The 20,540-nt window shown below is 40.5% G+C and overlaps 1 protein-coding gene across 1 annotated transcript in view; it reads left to right on the top strand.

Annotated features, from left to right (window-relative positions):
• The window catches only part of SDHC (succinate dehydrogenase complex subunit C), a 31,547-nt gene extending 12,097 nt beyond the window's left edge, over nucleotides 1-19,450 (top strand). Inside the window, exons 4-6 of the mRNA XM_043876689.1 lie at nucleotides 3,815-3,876; nucleotides 12,507-12,670; nucleotides 18,588-19,450. Coding sequence (XP_043732624.1) covers nucleotides 3,815-3,876; nucleotides 12,507-12,670; nucleotides 18,588-18,692 — 331 coding nt within the window. The 3' untranslated portion in view covers nucleotides 18,693-19,450. The remainder of the gene's footprint in view (nucleotides 1-3,814; nucleotides 3,877-12,506; nucleotides 12,671-18,587) is intronic.
• Nucleotides 19,451-20,540: the final 1,090 nt, after the last annotated feature.

The raw sequence follows: 20,540 nt of genomic DNA, 5'->3' as shown, positions 1-20,540 counted from the left end.
TAGGCCCTTAGACCTGGCTACAACCAAAGCAACTTGACTAAGGATTTTGTTTTTGAAGAAAGGGTGCTACTCAAAAAAAGAAAAAAGTTTAAAAGCCACAAATGAGTAAATTTCCTCTGCAATATTTTTGTAAACAAATGTCTACTTGTGCTTGCATACCTCCAGTGACAAGAAACTCATATCACCCTTTACCAGTTTGGAAATTTCTCTTACTATCAGAAAGACCCTTATTTTATTGAACTTACTATAACTTATATCTTCTGCACAGTGGCTCTAGTTCTATCATGAACTATGTAAAATAGATCAAAGCCCATTTTTTGTCCCCCTGATGACCTTTATTGATGTTGAATGTCTTTTCATGTGTTTTCTGGCCACCTGTATATCTTCTTTAGAGAAATGAATATTCAAGTCCTATGCTCATTTTTATGTTGGGTTGCCTTTTAACCTTGTTTAAAATTTGTGGTAAAATATACATAACAAACTTAAGCAGTCTATTGATTTATTGATTTTTAAGTGTACAGTTCAGTGGCATTAAGTACATTCCATTGTTGTGCAACCATCACTACTGTTCATCTCCAGAATCTTTTCATCTTCCCAAACCAAAACTCTGTACAGTAATTCCCATTCCCCCGGCCACTGGCAACCACCATTCGCATTTCCGTCTTTATAGATTTGACTGCCCTGTGTGCTGTGCGTGGTTACTCAGTTGTGTCTGACTCTTTGCGACCCCATGGACTGTAGCCCACCAAGCTTCTCTGTCCATAGGGATTCTGCAGGCAAGCATACTGGCGTGCATTGCTGTTTCCTTCTCCAGGGGATCTTCCCAACTCAGGGATCAAACCCAGGTCTCCCACATTGCAGGCGGATTGTTTACCCCTTGAGCTACCAGGGACCTCATAAAGTAGAATCATATGATGTTTGTGCATTTGTATCTGGTTTATTGCATCTGGTATAATGTCCTCAAGGTTAAACTGTGTTGAAGAATCTATCAGAATTCTATTTCTTTTTAAGGCTGAATAATATCCCATTGTACATATGTGCCACTTTTTGCTTATCTGTTCATTTGAATTGTTTCTATCTTTTGGCTATTGTGAATAATGCTGCTACGAACATGGGCACACAGATATCTCTTTGAATCTCTGCTTTCAATTCTTTAGGGGTATATCCTAGAAGTGGAATTGCTGGATTATGGTAATTCTATACTTAATTTTTTGAGAAAACAATGTATTGGCTGTAGGGGCAGTAGTACTTTTTACATCTCCACCAGCAGTGTGCACAAGGGTTCCAGTTTTTCCACATCCTCGCCAACACTTGTGATTTACTGTTTTTGTTGTTTTAATAACAACCATCCTAATGAATGTGAAGAGGTATTTCATTGTGATTTCGGTGTGCATTTCTCTAATGATTGGTGATGTTGAACATCTTTTCATATACTTACTGGCCATTTATATATCTTCTTTGCTTTTTGCTTTTTTGATGGTATTGTTTGCAGCATGATTGTTAGATCACTGGCTGAAATTCATACAGCCTATGTCTCTAGCTTTTTCTTGGTTAACATTCTACTAACAGTCAAAAAAAGGGGAAAGATCAACACTCTTCAAATCAGGAGCTGTTTGTTAATTGCTCAGTGCACTTGGTACTCTTTTTGAAGTTGAAATACAAAGGTGAATAAGATATAACCTGTGTTGAAAAGGATCTCAGTATTTCCTAAAAAAAAATTTTCCTAAAGGAAATCTTACTGGCTTCTAGTCGTCACTTTTCTCTAACTGAGTTAATCAATCTTGATTTTCTGTGCTAGACTCTTAGATATGTTCAGAAGGAAATACTGGGGGTGACCTATTAGTCTCTGCCTCATGATGTCTGAGGCCTCAACGAGAAAACACAAACTGGGGCTGAAATAATTTGAAGATTCGTTTACTCACATGTCTTGGATTGATTCTGGCTTTTAGAGGGGCCTTCATTTTCTCTCTGCATGGATCTTTCTACTTGATCTCTCTGCATAGACTATTTCAGTCTTCCTTACAGCATGAGAGAAGGATGGAGTGATGGAAGGAGTGCAAGTGATTTGGAAGTCATGCAATGCCAGATCTGCTGTGCTCTGTATCATGAGGTAGTCGGTCATGAAGTCCTGCCCAGAGTCAAGGGGCTAAATATAAATACGGTGTGATGAGGAGTGACAAGATTCTAGAAGATCATATGGGACTGGAAATACTATCATGATTATTTAGAAAATAAAATTTCCTTTAGCAGCTCGGTACTAGGCTAACCAGCCTATGATTTTAACCATTTTTTAAAGTTAGGTTAACATTTGACTTCATATCATTCCCATTTTCCATTCAGTATTTCTTAAAGATTATAAGATCAGTGGTTATATTTCATGTGTTAGCCCTTGGGGTTTAATTCATCTGGCCAGGAGTCCTAAGTGCATTTGGAATGCTAAGTAGTGTCTTATTATTTCCCCACTCCCCACCCCACCCCCAGTTCTCTCAAATCAATATTTGTTCTGTCTTTTTTAGTCTGATAATCATTCTCTTTGACAAATAAAATAGTTGAGCAATCTGCTTTGCACTCTGTCATCCATTAACATAAAATTGTCAACCCTAGTTAGGAGGCTTTCTTTCCCTGAGTACAATCTTAAAAGCCCCTTTTTGTTGTCCTTGACATTTTTGCAAGCCTCAGCTCATTCTGGGTTTTAGTCTCCTGATTCTTCTGACCAAATTATGCCATTGTTCTCTCCTCGTCCTTTGTTACGAGGCTCTTCTTCTGCCTTTTATATTTATCTTGTTAGTCTGAGTTAATCTAGAGTGGTGTCTAGCCAGTTTTCTTGGTTTCTTTAGACATTATTTTTTTTTTTAATACTGTAACCATTTTTTAACATATAATTTTTTTTACATACATTATTTATTACACTTAGTATTGTGATCATTTTTATTACATAGACATTGCTCTTTTTTTTACTGTGGTCATTTTTATTACATAGAATTTATTTTCATGATCTTTTCAATCTACTGGAATTCCTTTCCTTTAGAGTGTGGATTATATGGTCTGATTATGCTCAACATTCTCTAAGCTGACTTTTCAGGATGAATGTTAACTTTATCCAAAGATGCCTGTTCTTTTCATATTACTAACCAATTCTCTTTTGAGCAAGAGAACTAGGTCTAGAATATAGAAGTATTGCTTATCCTTCTAAGGAAAAGCATGGCAGATAGATAGATGAGAACATGATTTTTAAAAGGGTTTGATGACAGAGTATTTCAAAACACTTGTGGATTTAAGAAACATATACTAAATCCAGCAAAATTAGATTTTAAGTTTGGGATAAGTAATTTATTAGGGAGTGAATGATATGCTCAATTTGGATATTTTTGGTTATATAATAAGTTCATGGATGACTATGTTATATGAAACAGTAGATAAATAAAACTCAAGTTTTCTTCTACTTCTGTCTTACTACTGGAGGAAAGGAAGGCCCCAGATGGTTGTATTCTAGTGTTTATTTTCTAACTGTATGCAACTTTAATTGATGTTTTTGACCCATGTTATTTCTTTTATGAAAGGAATTTGAGTCTTAATTAATTTCTCATCTCTGTTAGTGATGCAGTCTAGAAAAGGGAGGGACTTCTTAAATAAATCATTTTCTTACTTTTAACCTGGAGAGTGGAAACACAGAAATATGAAAGCTGTTTGGTTTTGCTTTGTGATAAATAGTTGCCTGTTTCCAAAGTAGTTTATATTTTCTTTTCCAAGATGGATTCTCTACAATGGTGTCCTCTATTCCTCTTATAAATTGCCTTTGTGTGTTTCTTTTCAGCTGGTCTCTTCCCATGGCGATGTCCATTTGCCACCGTGGCACTGGTATTGCCTTGAGTGCAGGTATGTATGTGTGTTTTTATCTGCACATGAACACACAGACACATACATACACATTTCTTTGAAAAACTTTGCTATTTCTGTGACTCTTGATAGTGTCTCCTTTGCAACTCAGCAGCTCGATTTAGAGAAAATGATAAGTCCGTTGAAGCTTATTGTTCATTGATTTCTTTAACAGTAAATTATGAGTTCTCACAATGCTCAGGTTCTTTTCTTAACCAGTTTTTATTTTCTTTTTAAAAAATTTTTCTTATCCAGTTTTTAAACTATTCCTAGCATGTCCTGATATTATATTTATTGACATTACAGAGAACAGATACAGAAATATAATGGAGATAGCCTGGCCGACTGAACATTGACCAAACACAGTCTAAGATTAATCATCAACCTTATTCTTTCAGAAAATCCATTTTAGCATCCATTTTTCGTCACCTGGGATTGATCAAGTACAGAAATACTAACTCATTCTCCATTCTCAAAAGATCCTGGTAATAAACCACAATTTCTGTTTATTTATATAATATGAAATACAGCTGCAGCCTTTGTTTTTCATAATATCCTTTGGGGTCCCTCCTAGTCTTCCATAGAGTATGTTTTTACTGAAGTGGTCATCAGCAGGACTGGTGGCTCAAGTATAGGGCTCCTGCATTTAGGAAGCTACTGCTGAGACATTGGAGAAATTATAAAACTAAGTCTGTGATTCAAAATTAGATTAGTTTTGTTGGTAATCAAGTAAGGATAGGAACTCCTATCTTAAGATCCAATGTTATTATTCCTGTGTTGCCTTTTCTTTGGTTGGTAAAGTAATAATGGAATCCAGGTGTAAGGATGATTGGTGTTGTCTGAGAATCTGTACAGTTTCTGATTTTTAACGTACTTGCACTTAAATAATAGGATAAATTTTAGGATTCAATTCAGTTCAGTCGCTCAGTCATGTCCAACTCTTTTCGACCCCATGAATCGCAGCACACCAGGCCTCCCTGTACATCACAAATTCCCGGAATTTACTCAAACTCATGCCCATCGAGTCGGGGATGCCATCCAGTCATCTCATCCTCTGTCGTCCCCTTCTCCTCCTGCCCCCAATCCCTCCCAGCATCAGGGTCTTTTCCAGTGAGTCAACTCTTCGCATGAGGTGGCCAAAGTATTGGAGTTTCAGCTTCAGCATCAGTCCTTCCAATGAACACCCAGGGCTTATCTCCTTCAGGATGGACTGGTTGGATCTCCTTGCAGTCCAAGGGACTCTCAAGAGTCTTCTCCAACACCACAGTTCAAAAGCATCAATCTTTCGGCACTCAGTTTTCTTCATGGACCAACTCTCACATCCATACATGACCACTGGAAAAACCATAGCCTTGACCAGACGGACCTTTTTTGGCAAAGTAATGTCTCTGCTTTTTAATATGCTATCTAGGTTGGTCATAACTTTCCTTCCAAGGAGTAAGCGTCTTTTAACTTCATGGCTGCAGTCACCATCTGCAGTGATTTTGGAGCCCCCAAAAATAAAGTCTGACACTGTTTCCACTGTCTCCCCATCTGTTTCCCATGAGGTGATGGGACCAGATGCCATGATCTTAGTTTTCTGAATGTTAAGCTTTAAGCCAACTTTTTCACTCTCCTCTTTCACTTTCATCAAGAGGCTTTTTAGTTCCTCTTCACTTTCTGCCATAAGGGTAGTGTCATCTGCATATCTGAGGTTATTGATATTTCTCCCGGCAATCTTGATTCCAACTTGTTTTAACTATAAATTCATAGTTACTTTATTTTTTCTTACTTCGAATCTTATAATTTTTAGATTGATACTTTTTGCTTAGTGTGGTGGTGTTTATAAACAGATTGAGTCCTAAAAATCATTGGAAGGACAAGAACAATTTATTTATTAGGCTATAGTTTCGATTATTGGGCTTCCTGGGTGGCTCAGTGGTAAAGAATCCACCTGCTATTGTGGGAGACATGGGTTTGATCCCTAGGTTGGCAGGATTCCCTGGAGTAGGAAATGGCAAGCCATTCTAGTATTCTTGCCTGAAAAAGTCCATGGATAGAGGAGCCTGGCTGGCTACAGTCTGTGAGGTTGCATAGAGCTGGACATGACTGAGTATGCACACAGTTCCATATTATCTCAGTATATTTATCGCTACTGAATGAAAAAAGAGGATATTGAATCTTTCATAGACTATAATGTAAAGAAGTATTAGTTTGCTAAGTATGGCTAAAGTTGTATTATTTTTTTCACAGCTGAACTTAATAATTATTTTTTTCTGTTTTTACCCCTTTGAATGACCTTGTATTTCTTAGCATGTATACTCTTCCTCCCAAACCTTTTCCCTTAATTCTGTAACAGTAGCTGTTTGCTGTAGAATAGTAGTTACCATGTTTCCCTTAAATTCTGAAAGTCCCTACTTCAAAACTGGAACAGATTTTTGCTAGGTGGATGATTTAGGCAACTTAGTTACCTCTCTAAGCCTCTGTTTATTCCTTGTTTTAAAATATTAATAATGCCTATTCCAGAGTTGATGGGATTTCAAGAAACTACCCTCTGGATGTTGACTTAGGAAAATAGGGATGAGAAGCACGATAAATTTGATAGCAGTAGTCTCTTGGAAGATGGTGTGTATTGGACCAAATGGCGAGAAGAATTGGATCATTTGACCTGAAATGAAGTCAGTCCCAGCAGCTGTGATCATTGCAATCTTATGGCACTCCTCCAATGTATTTTTCACACAACAGCAAGAACAATAAAAATCTCTTGAAAATAAATTGAATCAAGTCACACTTAGGATCTTCCTTTTACAGTGTTTGCCTTTGCACTTAGATTAAAATTCAACTCTCCACCATGACCTAAAACACTCTGCCTGATCTGGCCCTTGCCTGAGTCATGCTGCCGTTTATCCCCGTGCTTACTGTGTTCTGGCCACACTTGTCTTTGAATTCTTTGGAACAGGTAAAAACGCTTTCTCTTCCCAGAATCATTGCATGTTTTATTCCCTTGATCTGAAATGTCCACCCCTTCCTCTTGCTACAGAGTGTGTGGTTAGTTCCTTCTTATTTCTTAGATCTCCACAAAATTGTCAGCTCAATGTATACTTTACTGACCACCATATCTAAAGTAGTAGCTCTGGTTTGTTTCTAGTTCTGTTATTACTTTTCAATTTCACAACACTATTCCTTCATAGTTCTTATTGAACTGTTTCTTCACAGCTTTTTATAAATCTGTCTCTTTTATTAGACTGTAAACTCTTCAGAGAGTAGGACTTGCATCTACCTTATTTACCATTCATATCCTCTAGCACTCAATGGGTGCTTGTATGAGTGTCTTAGTCACTCAGTCATGCCCAGCTCTGTGATTCCATGGATCATAGCCCACCAGGCTCCTCTGTCCATGGTAAGAATCCTGTAGTGGGTAGCCATTACCTTCTCCAGGGAATTTTCCCAACCCAGGGATCAAACCTGGGTCTCCGTAATTGCAGGCAGATTCTTTACCTTCTTAGCCACCAGGGAAGCCCAGTAATGGAAACTATTAACCTAATAAACTGCTCTCATCCTTCCAGTGATTTTTAGGCTAAATGACTGCAACCATGTCAGTCACTTTGCTTATGGTGGTCAGTTCAGAAATGTTTGTTCCTCCTCAGTCAGTTTAGTCGCTCAGTCATGTCTGACTCTTTGCAACCCCATGAACCACAGCACACCAGGCCTCCCTGTCCATCACCAACTCCCAGAGTCCACCCAAACCCATGTCCATTGTGTCGGTGATGCAATCTAACCATCTCATCTTCTGTCGTCCCCTTCTCCTCCTGCCCTCAATCTTTCCTAGCATCAGGGTCTTTTCAAATGAGTCAGCTCTTCTGATTAGGTGGCCAGAGTATTAAGAGTTTCATCTTCAACATCAGTCCTTCCAATGAACACCCAGGACTGATCTTTTAGGATGGACTGGTTGGATCTCCTTGCAGTCCAGGGGACTCTCAAGAGTCTTCTCCAAGACCACAGTTCAAAAGCATCAATTCTTCTGTGCTCAGCTTTCTTTATAGTCCAACTCTCACATCCATACATGACCACTGGAAAAACCATAGCCTTGACTAGATGGATCTTTGTTGACAAAGTAATGTTTCTGCTTTTAATATGCTATCTAGGTTGGTCATAACTTTTCTTCCAAGGAGTAAGCATCTTTTAATTTCATGGCTGCAATCACCATCTGCGGTGATTTTGGAGCCCAGAAAAATAAAGTGAGCCACTGTTTTCCCATCTGTTTGCCATGAAGTGATGGGACCGGATGCTATGATCTTAGTTTTCTGAATGTTGAGCTTTAAACCAACTTTTTCACTCTCCTCTTTCACTTTCATCAAGAGGCTCTTTAGTTCTTCACTTTCTGCCATAAGGGTGGTATCATCTGCATATCTGAGATTATTGATATTTCTCCCGGCAATCTTGATTCCAGCTTGTGCTTCCTCCAGCCCAGCATTTCTCATGATGTACTCTGCATAGAAGTTAAGTAAGCAGAGTGACAATATACAGCCTTGATGTACTCCTTTTCCTATTTGGAACCAGTTCCTCCTAACTTCTAATTAATCTTCTGTTAAGCATTAGAAATTGGATAGTGATAAAAGCGTCTACCCTCAAGGTTAAAAGAATCTAAGGAATAAGACAAATAAATATTTATAATGCATTGGGATAATTTTTTAATAGAGATACGAGGTCCCAGAGGTGAGACCACCTCTGCAGGAGTTGGAGATCTTGAAAGAAGAACGGGCGGGAGGATTCATGGAAAGGAGGTAGAGGAGAACGTTCCAACAGGGAAACCACCAGATGCAAAGGCCCAGGGTTTGGAAAGCATCCAGAATCTTGAATGATGATAAATAGTTCTGCTTGTTTAAGAGCTGTGTTACGGAAGTAGCAGAAGATAAGGTTGGATAATGATAACTAGATTGTTTAAGAGTTGTGTCATGGAAAAAGTGGCAAAAGATAAGGCTGGAAAGTGTCCTGGACTGTAAAGGACTTTGACCGCTGTGTTGAGAAGTTGGAACTTGATCCCATAGACCATAAGAAATCAAAAAAAGTTTACGTTCTCATTTGTTTCAGTAACAGAACGAGCTGGGCTAGACAAATCCATGATGAGGTGTTTATTCATACTATAGAGATTTTGTGGCTGATACTCTAAAAAGCATGTTGAACTTAAAAAAGCATGATGACACTAGTTTGACTTTAAATAGAATTTATTGAGGAAGAACTTTACAAGCAGTTCTTTAAAGGATGGAAAAAGAAGCCAGTAACACTTTTCCATTGCTTAGATTCTGTATGGGATTAAAATACTTGTGATTTTTCATAGCAACAGTGTAAAAATCTAGGTGAAATTAGGTAAATTCCTTGAAAATGGCAGGTAGCTGAAGCTGCAATGTGCATAAGACTGGGAAAGGCTAATCAAAATGCAATGTACAACAATGAAAAGAATGAGATTTGAGGGACTCCTCTGGTGGTCCAGTGGCTAAGACTCCATGCTCCCATGCAGGGGGCCTGGGTTCTATCCCTGGTCAGGGAACTAGAGCCCACATGCCACAACTAAGACCCAGCACAGCCAAATAATTTTTTTTTTTTTTTAAAGAATGAGATTTGAAAAATAAAATGTGGGTGCCAAACAACAGATACGTTAGAAGAAGTGAGTAAAGTCGCTCAGTCATGTCCGACTCTTTGCGACCCCATGGACTGGAGCTTACCAGGCTCCTCCATCCATGGGATTTTCCAGGCAAGAGTGCTGGAGTGGGTTGCCATTTCCTTCTCCAGAGGATCTTCCCAACCCAGGGATAGAACCCAGGTCTCCCACATTGTAGGCAGACGCTTTACCATCTGAGCCACCAAGGAAGTCCTAATGTAGAATGGAGCTGTAAATAAATTGTACAGTTAACTTGAATGAGAAGAAGAGTGGTCCTGAATGTTCTGGATAGTCTTTAAAAACAGGTCGGATTGAAAATCAGAACTTCAGTGAGAGGTCACTTGACTGTATAGGCAACCTGCTCAGGTAGTCACTTCTTTTCTAGAAAAGCCAAAGAACTGACAGATTATAAAGTAACTAATGGAACTCTGAAATCCCTGTTTTTCTGGGCTTTTCATGAGGTAGGACATGAGTTATTGATTCTCAGATGTGAAGTGTTACACCCTGGTCATTCCCAACTGAGACAGTGTAGAGAAAAAGCACAAACTTTGGGTATTTCTGAGTTCAGTTCCAACTTTGTCACTAACTAGCTACTATATCATCACTTCCTTTTCTGCTTATAATGCCTAGCTAGGACTTTGAGAATTATATATATAAAGTTGTAGCTGTAAACCAGGGTTCCCATGACCCCTTCCTCAGTTTTGATAATTTACTAGAAGAGCTCACCATAACTCAGGAAGACACTTTATTTAGACATACTGGTTTTCAAAATAAAAACCAATGGAGGAGATTACAAAGGGCAAGGTATACGGGAATGGAGAGGAAAGTGTGTATGACGCTTCCATGCCCTCTCTGGGCACACCACCCTCCCAGCACATCCTTGTGTTCAATAACCTAGAAGCTGTCCAAATTCTATAGTTTATGGTGGCTTCAGTGCCTAGGCAGGATTGATTAATCATTGGCCATTGGTCATTAGCTCAATCACCAGCCATTCACAGGTGTGTGTATGTAGTGAGAGGAAGCGGGGAGTAGACAGGGAAGGGGAGGGATGTATGGGACTGAAAGTCCCAATCCTCCAATCATGCTTTGCTCTTCCTGGCAGCTAGCCCCCCATCCCGAAGCTGTCTAGGCGCCCCCAGCTACCAGCCATCTCATTAGTATACAAAAAACTCACTCCAAGAGTTTTAGGAGCTGTGTACCAGGATTTGGGAAAAAGACCACATGTGTATTTCTTATTGTGTCACATCTTCAAACACAGAATATCAATCAGTTAATTCAGTCACAAGTTGGCCAAAGCTTTCTCTTTACAAATGAAAAGTATGTGAGAAGAAATTAAGTATGGAATTTCCCAAGTCCTCTTCTTAATGTTTAGTATACTGGGAAGCAGAAAATAGACTCTCCTCCTAGAACATGAGGAGAGACTTTTCTAACATCTAAACAATTTAAGTTGGGAAAACAAAGCCACTGAAGCTGTCCCATCTCATCACTGAGAAAAATTAAATAGTGCTTTCTGTTGGCTGCCAAGACCAACTTCAGCCTGCTCCTCTGCAGTTAAGTGCTACAACACAAGGAACTGTGCGGGTTGTCAGTAAATCCTGTTGGCACTTCCAGAAGCCGTCGTAAACTTTGATACTTCTTCCCAGCAAACCCCTGTAGATGTCACTGCAAAAGAAAATGAAAACAGCTAAAAGGGCCTTGCTGAATCTGTTCAAATGATGATTAAAACTCAGGTTGCCAGCATCTGATTGCTGTTTTATCTAAAGTGTTGTCAAACTAATGTCATGATACACTCTGCCTGTCTGTTCCCCTGCAGCCTCTAGGGGGTGGGGTGGCAGGAGTATTCATGCCCTGAGGGAAAGCAAAACATTTCTGAGAAGCGTTTTCTAGTATCCAAGGTCTTCCTGGGCCAGGGATTGAACCCGTGTCCTCTGCATTTGTAGCTGGATTCTTTACCACTGGATCACCAGGAAAGTCCTGGAATCTTTTTTCTAATATTTTCCATTCAGATTCATTTGAATGCAGAACCCATGGGTATGGATCACTAACGGTATAGCCTAGTGGGTGTGAAGTGGCTTCTCATAGTTTTGATCTGCATTTCCCTAGTGGCTAATGGTATTGAACATCTTTTCATATACTTATGGACCTTTTACTTATATTCTTTGGGGAGAGATTTATTCACATCCTCTGCCCATTTTTAAACTAGGTTGTCTTTTTAATTATTGAGCTGTAAGAGTCTTTAATATATTCTGTATACAAGTCCCTTATCAGACATAACAATGCGCAAAAATTTTCTCTCATTGTGTATGTTGTCTTTTTACTTTCTTGTTGGCATTGCATTTTTATTTTTTTCCATAGTATTTGTTGACTTATCAACACAAATTATTCCTTATTCCATTATTCTTATGTCATAGTTTCGTAGTTCAGATTACAGTTCAATGACAAACCTCCATGGAACTCAACCTAAAGAAATTCTTTACGTTGTGAAATCACTCTGAAAGATACCAGCCTTCCTCATCTCCTCAAAAATCTTTCATGGAATCATAATTTCTGTAGTAGTCTGCATATGCTTGCTTTCTTGGTTCAGCCACAGCAAACTTACAGAAAGCTGCACCCCCGGAATACAGTGAATGCTCCAACAATCTGAAGTTTCGTCAAAGAACTGAGAGCCATGGTAGTTATTCTCAGCATCAGCGTCCTTCCAGACTAACGGAGTAATGGACAGCCCCAAAAAGTTCATCAAAATTAAACACTTTCAGATTGTTGGATGAAGGATTAAGATGCTAAAATATATATTCTAAATTTAAGAGATTGGAGTCAGATTCCATGGAACCTATCTCCTACGACACATGTGAACATTAGTTTAAATCTTCCCCATTTTAAATTGGTTTAGAATTGTGTGAAGTGCTAGGGACTGTCATAGAAACCACTTTTATGTGTTTTATTGGTTGTAGCTGATGGACTGCTGTGATGGGCTTATTTTGTTTCTCCTCAGGAGTCTCTCTTTTTGGCTTGTCGGCCCTCTTGGTCCCTGGGAGCTTTGAGTCTCATTTGGAATTTGTGAAGTCCCTGTGTTTGGGGCCAGCACTGATCCACACAGCCAAATTTGCACTTGTCTTCCCTCTCATGTATCACACCTGGAATGGGATCCGACACTTGGTAAGTTAATTGTAGACTTGTATATTTTGTAGGTGAAAGGAACGGAGAGACTCAGAGGATTCTCTTTCCTGATCTGGGTTTAGTACTGTTCTTAAAGTTAGTTGTGCTGGATGTTTGCTCAAAGGCCTCTTGGACAAAGCTAAACTAGGTTGCCTGGGCACTGCCAGGCAGCACAGCTGGTGATGTAGCTGAGCACGGACATAGACCTGGCAGATGCTTTCAGGGTCTCAGTGAACTCTTCAGTTTTAAAGGGTCATTACTAAAAGAGAGCCCTGAAGCCAGGCCACAATCTGGCATAGAAGGCATATTTATCAGACAGAAATTGTTACCTGTTGTGTCAGGCACTGTTGTAGACATTGGAGGTTCGTTTATGAACTAGATAACATAGTTACTGCTTTCAGTCTTAATCTTCCCATCAGGACAAAGTGACAAATCTGGAGTCAAGTATACTGATTATTATTAACTTGATATTGGATTATGTTAACTGCTTTTGTTTTTTATTTGTTTTGAACTACTAGAATGGGACCAACTTCAACAAGAAACCGACTGTCTAGGATCTCAATATTGGGTTTAGAAATCTTTTGACAGCCTGAACTCTGTCCAAGTTGCCTCCTATATGAGCTTGGGGTCAATTGAAACTGGTGTCCCCTTCTTTTTATTAAGAAATCAAACCTACCCCAGGTCAGGGATCAATCTCTCCTGAGTTCAAAATTTATATTTTGTGGTCTCCCTACCCCTGGTCTTGCTTCCTTTGTCAGGAAGATAATTACAGCTTCCTTCTTTATGGTTTTCCATTATCTCTTACCCTGAGCCATCTGTCAGTTGGATGTTCTTGCCTTAATTTGACCTTTTGTAGCTTCCACATTAGAGCTTAGAGACAAGCACTTTGTGAACTTTACTCTGGTCCAGTAGACAGTTTAATGGAATCAGAAAAGTGAGAGACTAAATGACCTATTAAATTAAGTGTATCTATTAACTGTTCCCTGGGGCAGTGTTCAGTTTGATTCAAAATGACTTCACTTCCCTCAGGGAGGGGGGAGGCAGAGGGAGAGCATTTCCATTAATGACTTCTTATTCCAAACAGAATAAGCTTTATTGGAACAAAGCTCTCCAATAAAATCAGCTGATCAGCTTCCTCTGTTGGCATCCTGGCTCAGGCAGGGACTTCCCATATATTTGCTTTTGTCTCAGAATGGGGGGAGGGATGGGGAAGAGATTTTATAAAATGTCAGAACTCAGTCAGGGCTTTTCTTAAGCCCTTAAATCTGCTTTTGTTTGTTCTAGCAAGTCCTGGCTCTGAGTGTGGGACAGGATTTTGTTCTCTGTGACAGTCCATAGTTCTTGCACTCTGAGCTTGATAATTGTGCTGCCAGAAGATCTAAGAGGGCTCTATCCCCTGGTGGTCTGGTGGCTAGGATTCCTGGTTTTCATCCAGGCTACCCAGGTTCAGTTCCTGGGCAGGAACTAAGAACTTTTCTCTAGGACTGCTCACTGCTGTCTCTTCAGGATCACATCCAGAACTTTCCCTGTACATTCATATTCATGTAAATACACATCTACCCTTACATTAAAAGAAAAAAAAAAAAAAACTAATGGAGTGGAGGGTGGAATTGATGAAAGAGAGTAGGAAGTGACAGGGTCTCTGATATGCTAGAGAATATACTCCTATCACCACCACCCAGTAGAACTCAATATTTTTGTAAAGCATTGTACCTTTATTTTTTTTGAAAGCACTGTGCCCCATGAATAGTATGAAAAGGCAAAAAGATATGACACTGAAAGATGAACTCCCCAGGTTGGTAGGTGCCCAATATACTACTGGAGAAGAGTGGAGAAACAACTCCAGAAAGAATGAAGAGCTAGAGCCAAAGCAAAAACAACACTCAGTTGTGGTTGTGACTGGTGATGGAAGTAAAGTCCGATGCTGTAAAGAGCAGTACTGCATAGGAACCTGGACTGTTAGGTCCATGAATCAGGGTAAATTGGAAGTGATCAAACAGAAGATGGCAAAAGTGAACATTGACATTTTAGGGATCAGTGAACTAAAATGGACTGGAATGGGTGAATTTAATTCAAGTGACCATTATATTTCCTACTGTGGGCATGAATCCCTTAGAAGAAATGGAATAGCCCTCATAGTCAACCAAAGAGTCCGAAATGCAGTACTTAGGTACACTTTCAAAAATGACAGAATGACCTATGTTCATTTCCAAGGCAAACCATTCAGTATCACAGTAATCCAAGTCTATGCCCCAACCAGTAATGCTGAAGAAGCTGAACAGTTCTATGAACACCTAAAAGACCTTCTAGAATTAACACACACAAAAGATGTCCTTTTCATTATAGGGGACTGGAATGCAAAAGTAGGAAGTCAAGAGATGCGTTGAGTAACAGGCAAATTTGGGCTTGAAGTAAAAAAAGAAGCAGGGCAAAGGCTAACAGAGTTTTGCCAAGAGAACGCACTGGTCATAGCAAACACCTTCTTCCAACAACACAAGAGAAGACTCTACACATGGACATCACCAGATGGTCAATACCAAAATCAGATTGATTATATTCTTTGCAGCCAAAGATGGAGAAGCTCTATACAGTCAGCAAAAACAAGACCAGGAGCTGACTGTGGCTCATATCATGAACTCCTTATTGCAAAATTTAAGATTGAAAAAACTAAGGAAAGCCACTATAACATTCAGGTATGACCTAAATCAAATCCCTTATGATTATACAGTGGAAGTGACAAATAGATTTGAGGGATTAGATCTGATAGACAGAGTGCCTGAAGAACTATGGATGGGGGTTTGTGACATTGTACAGGAGATAGGGATCAAGCCCATCCCCAAGAAAAAGAAATGCAAAAAGGCAAAATGGTTCTCTGAGGAGGCCTTACACATAGCTGAGAAGAGAAAAGCAAAGGAGAAAAGGAAAGATAACACCCATCTGATTTCAGAGTTCCAAAGAATAGCAAGGAGAGATAAGAAAGCCTAAATGATCAGTGCAAAGATACAGAGGAAAACAATAGACTGGGAAAGACTAGAGATCTCGATCTCTTCAAGAAAATTAGAGATACTAGGGGAATATTTCATGCAAATATGAGCACAGTAAAGGACAGAAACAGTATGGACCTAACAGAAGCAGAAGATTCTAAGAAGAGGTGGCAAGAATACACAGAAGAACTGTATAAAAAAGATCTTCATGACCCAGATAACCATGATGGTGTGATCACTCATCTAGTGCCAGACATCCTGGAGTGTGAAGTCAAATGGGCCTTAGAAAGCATCACTATGAACAAAACTAGTGGAAGGGATGGAATTCCAGTTGAGCTATTTCAAATCCTGAGAGATGATGCTGTGAAAGGGCTGCATTCAATATGCCAGCAAATTTGGAAAACTCAGCAGTGGCCGCAGGACTGGAAAGGGCCAGTTTTCATTCCAATCCACAAGAAAGGCAATGCCAAAGAATGTTCTAACTACCACACAATTGCATTCATCTCACACACTAGCAAAATAATGCTCAAAATTCTCCAAGCCAGGCTTCAATAGTACATGAACCAAGAACTTCCAAATGTTCAAACTGGATTTAGAAAAGGCAGAGGAACCAGAGATCAAATTGCCAACATCCATTGGATCATCGAAAAAGCGAGAGAGTTACAGAAAAACATCTACTTCTGCTTCATTGACTATGCCAAAGCCTTTGTGTGGATCACAGCAAACTGGAAAATTCTGAAAGAGATGGGGATACCAGACCACCTTACCTGCCTCCTGAGAAATCTGCAGGTCGAGAAACAACAGTTAGAACCAGACATGAACAACAGACTGGTTCCAAATTGGAAAAGGAGTATGTCACGGCTGTATATTGTCACCATGTTTATTTAACTTATATGCAGAGTACATCTTGTGAAATGCTGGGCTGGATAAAGCACAAGCTGGAATCAAAATTGCGGGGAGAAACATCAATAACCTCAGACAGGCAGATGACACCACCCTTATGACAGAAAGTGAAGAGGAACTAAAGAGCCTGTTGATGTAAGTGAAAGAAAAGAGTGAAAAAACTGCCTAAAACTCAACTTTCAGAAAACTAAGATCATGGCATCTGATCCCATCACTTCATGGCAAATAGATGGGGAAACAGTGGAAACAGTTAGAGGCTCTTTTCTTGGGCTCCAGAATCACTGCAGATGGTGACTGCTGCCATGAAATTAAAAGATGCTTGCTCCTTGGGAGAAAAACTATGACCAACCTAGACAGCATATGAAAAAGCAGAGACATTACTTTACCAACAAAGGTCTGTCTAGTCGAAGCTATGGTTTTTCCAGTAGTCGTGTATAGACGTGAGAGTTGGACCATAAAGAAAGCTGAGCACTGAAGAATTGATGCTTTTGAACTGTGGTATTGAGGAAGACTCTTGAGAATCCCTTGGACTGCAGAGATCAACCAGCCTATCCTAAAGGAAGTCAGTCCTGAATATTCATTGGAAGGAGTAATTCTGAAACTGAAACTCCAATACTTTGGGCCACCTGATGTGAAGAACTGACTCATTGGAAAAGACCCTGATGCTGAGAAGGATTGAAGGCTGGAGGAGAAGGGTACGACAGAGGATGAGATGGTTGGATGGCATCACTGACTTGATGGATATGAGTTTGAGCAAGCTCTGGGAGTTGGTGATGGACAGGGAGGCCTGGCATGCTGCAGTCCCTGGGGCCGCAAAGAGTTGGACACGACAGCACCTGAACTGAACTGTTCTTTAAAAGCAAGCAACTGTTTGTCTCTTTGACTCGTAATCTTATCTAGGTAGAAGCTGTTTGACACCTGAGGTAGGGACATCTTCTCATCTTGAGTTTTTTCCAGGTTCTAATTTTTCTCTGAAGCATTCTTAAAGTTTGGGCTCATTTGTGTTGATGCAGTCATGTGTGGAAAGTGTGAAACCTGAAGACTCTGCTTTAGCCCTAGGGGAGCTTTTAGAATACGATATGTTGATATCCCTAGGGCACAGGAGAGTCTAAATCAGTGTTTTTTAAACTGTGTTTTTTGACTCAGTGGGTAGAAAATCTATTTAGTGGGTTGCTACCAACAAAAAAGAACTTTAAATAGAATATACCATACAGAATATATCAACAAGGTGTTGATAAATATTGCTTATCGTTTAATGAATTTTTATATATAAAATATATATACACAGACATTGGGTACTAACTAAAAAGATATTTCTTAGTCATGGGGGCGTGTCACAGTCAAAACAAGATTGAGTCTAGATCCCAAGAGTACTTTTTAATATTTTTTTGGCCATGCCTTGAATCACGTGGGATTATTTCCCCACCAGGGATTGAACCTCCTGCATTGGAAGTGTGGAGTCTTAACCACTGGATCACCAGGGAAGTCCCCAAAGAGTATTTTTTTTAAAAAATACTCGTTCCCCCAGTGGACAAATGTTGCTTTCCAAAGAGGATTCAGTGGTTGACTATATCTAAAAAGCCATGTAGTATATCCCCATTTTGGAGATTAACAGTGTGCATTAGTAAATTGTTTGAGAAGTCTTGTATTTAAACATTTGCCAAATTTATTTGACCTCAGAACTTGAGTAATGCCTTTTAATATCCTGAGGAACTAGTTTTTGGAGAAACACACTTTGGAAAACCTTGATCTGGTTTTGTTGTCACGAGGGGAAGTTTTATCTGTTTAGTCTGAAAGTTCTTATATATAGGGACTGAGAATCGATTCCCTTTACTGTCATTGGGATAAGAGGGTGGCAGGTACCGTATTGTGGGTTTCGAGGAAGGCGAAGGTCACGAATAAGGGAGAAGTGCTTTTCTCTAGAATCGTTCTGAGGGAAATTGCCTGTTTCTAAGTGGAGTTCTTTCCTGAGAAAGGCGCTATGAGTGACCAGGACCCTGATTGCTGACATTTTTTTCTTACTTTTACAGATGTGGGATCTAGGAAAAGGCCTGACGATTTCCCAGCTACACCAGTCTGGAGTGGTTGTCTTGGTTCTTACTGTGTTGTCCTCGGTAGGGCTGGCAGCCATGTGAAGAGCCGAAGTTCCCAGCGTCATCATCCTGCAAATGATCACATTGACCTGTCTTCCTGTTTGTTACTCTTGTCTTTGGCCAGGGCAAAGTTATCCTGATTTGTTTAGACCCTTCTTTGCTTGCAGATCCCCTTGGAGCTCAGCAGTAGAGTACGTTACAGAACCAAAGTGGTGGAAAAGGGTTCAGTTTTCCCCTTATTTCTAAGGATGGAATGATTGTAAAAAACTCCCTTTTCTTGCCCCCGGCTTGCAGCCTACTCTGGGCTTGGGAACCTTCTTTCTTTCTTCATGTCAGGCCTTGATTTATGCTGAGGGTCAGCCTTTGGCTCCTTCTTCCTGAGACAGTGGAAACAATGCCAGCTCTGTGGCCTCTGCCATGGGGACTGGGAGTGGGGATTCGGGTGCCAGTGCCTGTGGGATGCTGGCTCAAAGGACAATTCTGTCCATTGGTCAGAGCCCAGGGTCTTTAGCACCCACACAGTGTGACTGAAGGAGAGGGGTGGGGGTGGAGGAGAATTAGCCTGTCCCAGCTAGCGGGAGATAAAAAGTTAAGTTGGCTCTTGAAGCAGGTCTTGGGGAGAAGATATATAGCTTTTGATGCAAGAAGAAGATCCAGAAAATTATCATTGAATCTATTGCAGGTTATTTCTTTTCTTTGTGTTTCCAGAAAAACCAAACCTCTTACTGTCATGTTTTCTAATCCAGAATCACGTGACATCTTTTTCTGAAACTGAATTAAAATTATTATTTTGCCTTTGACTCTCGTTGATATTTTGAAAAACCAAGACAGTGGCAATTGGGGAGGAGGAGCCAGTTTCCTCCCTCCCCTGTCTGGTCTCCCTCTGGTCTGCTCCTCTCAGGTGTTTGCATCCCCCAATCCTACCTTCCTCAGGAGGGAAGCAGTTTGTCTTTTAGGTGAGCACTGGAAAAATTATCAGGGAAGCAAATAAGAGTAGCTAGGGATTTAACATGCAGAAACCTCAGAGAAGAAGGGAGCAGGAGAAAGGAAGTTAAGCTGTGGAGAGCTTTTAGTTTGTTATAAACTCCAAAATCCCACTGAGAACGGATTATAAACCCCAAGGTACAGATCAGCAAGTTACAATCCAGTGGAACAATGGGAGGGATGGCCAAGGGACCATGAGCTAAGTATGTAAATCAGGGGAGAGTAGAGGTAAGAAAGATTGTTGGAAAGCTGGCAGACATTTATGGTTTTATGAGAGAACTTGCTACTTCCTAGTCCATATAGGCCAGGCTTTTGGGTCCCTAACTCCCTGTGGCAGGAGTGGTGTTTTAATAGTCCCTGGACTCTGGGTGACTGATCTCCTTAGTGTGTCGCTCTCGGTGCTAGCCAGCCAGTCACAGCTGTGGGTTGGAGAGGAGGAGCAGTGACTGGGATTGGTGTCAGTTGGAGAGGAAGACCTTGCTTGGCTGCCTCGTCAGTCTTCATCCCAGCTCCCAGTAGTCCTTGGCTTTAAGTGAGGATCACTTCTCCCTTGTTGCCATCCTGGCCCTGAGAAGTCTTTGGAGCCTTTTCCAGCGCACACCCGGGGCTTCCCTTACGGCTCAAACAGTAGAATCTGCCATGTCGGAGACCTGCGTTCAATCCATGGGGTGGAAAGGTCCCCTGGAGAAGGGCATGCTAACCCACTCCAGTGTTCTTGCCTGGAGAATCCCATGGGCAGAGGAGCCTGGTGGGCTACAGTCCACGGGTCACAAAGAGTCGGACAGGACTGAGCGACTAACACGCTTTCCAGTGTACACCAGATGTCTGTGCTTGTCCTGAGTGAGGCACCCGTGTTCACAAGGGAACAGCTGGGTACTGGAACTGGGAAAGGTTTGGCAAGTGCAT

The sequence above is a fragment of the Cervus elaphus genome, chromosome 20, assembly GCF_910594005.1.
Source record: "Cervus elaphus chromosome 20, mCerEla1.1, whole genome shotgun sequence".
NCBI classification, from domain to species: domain Eukaryota; kingdom Metazoa; phylum Chordata; class Mammalia; order Artiodactyla; family Cervidae; genus Cervus; species Cervus elaphus.
Note: the sequence above shows the minus strand (reverse complement) of the source record. Positions and strands in the feature narration are given on the sequence as shown.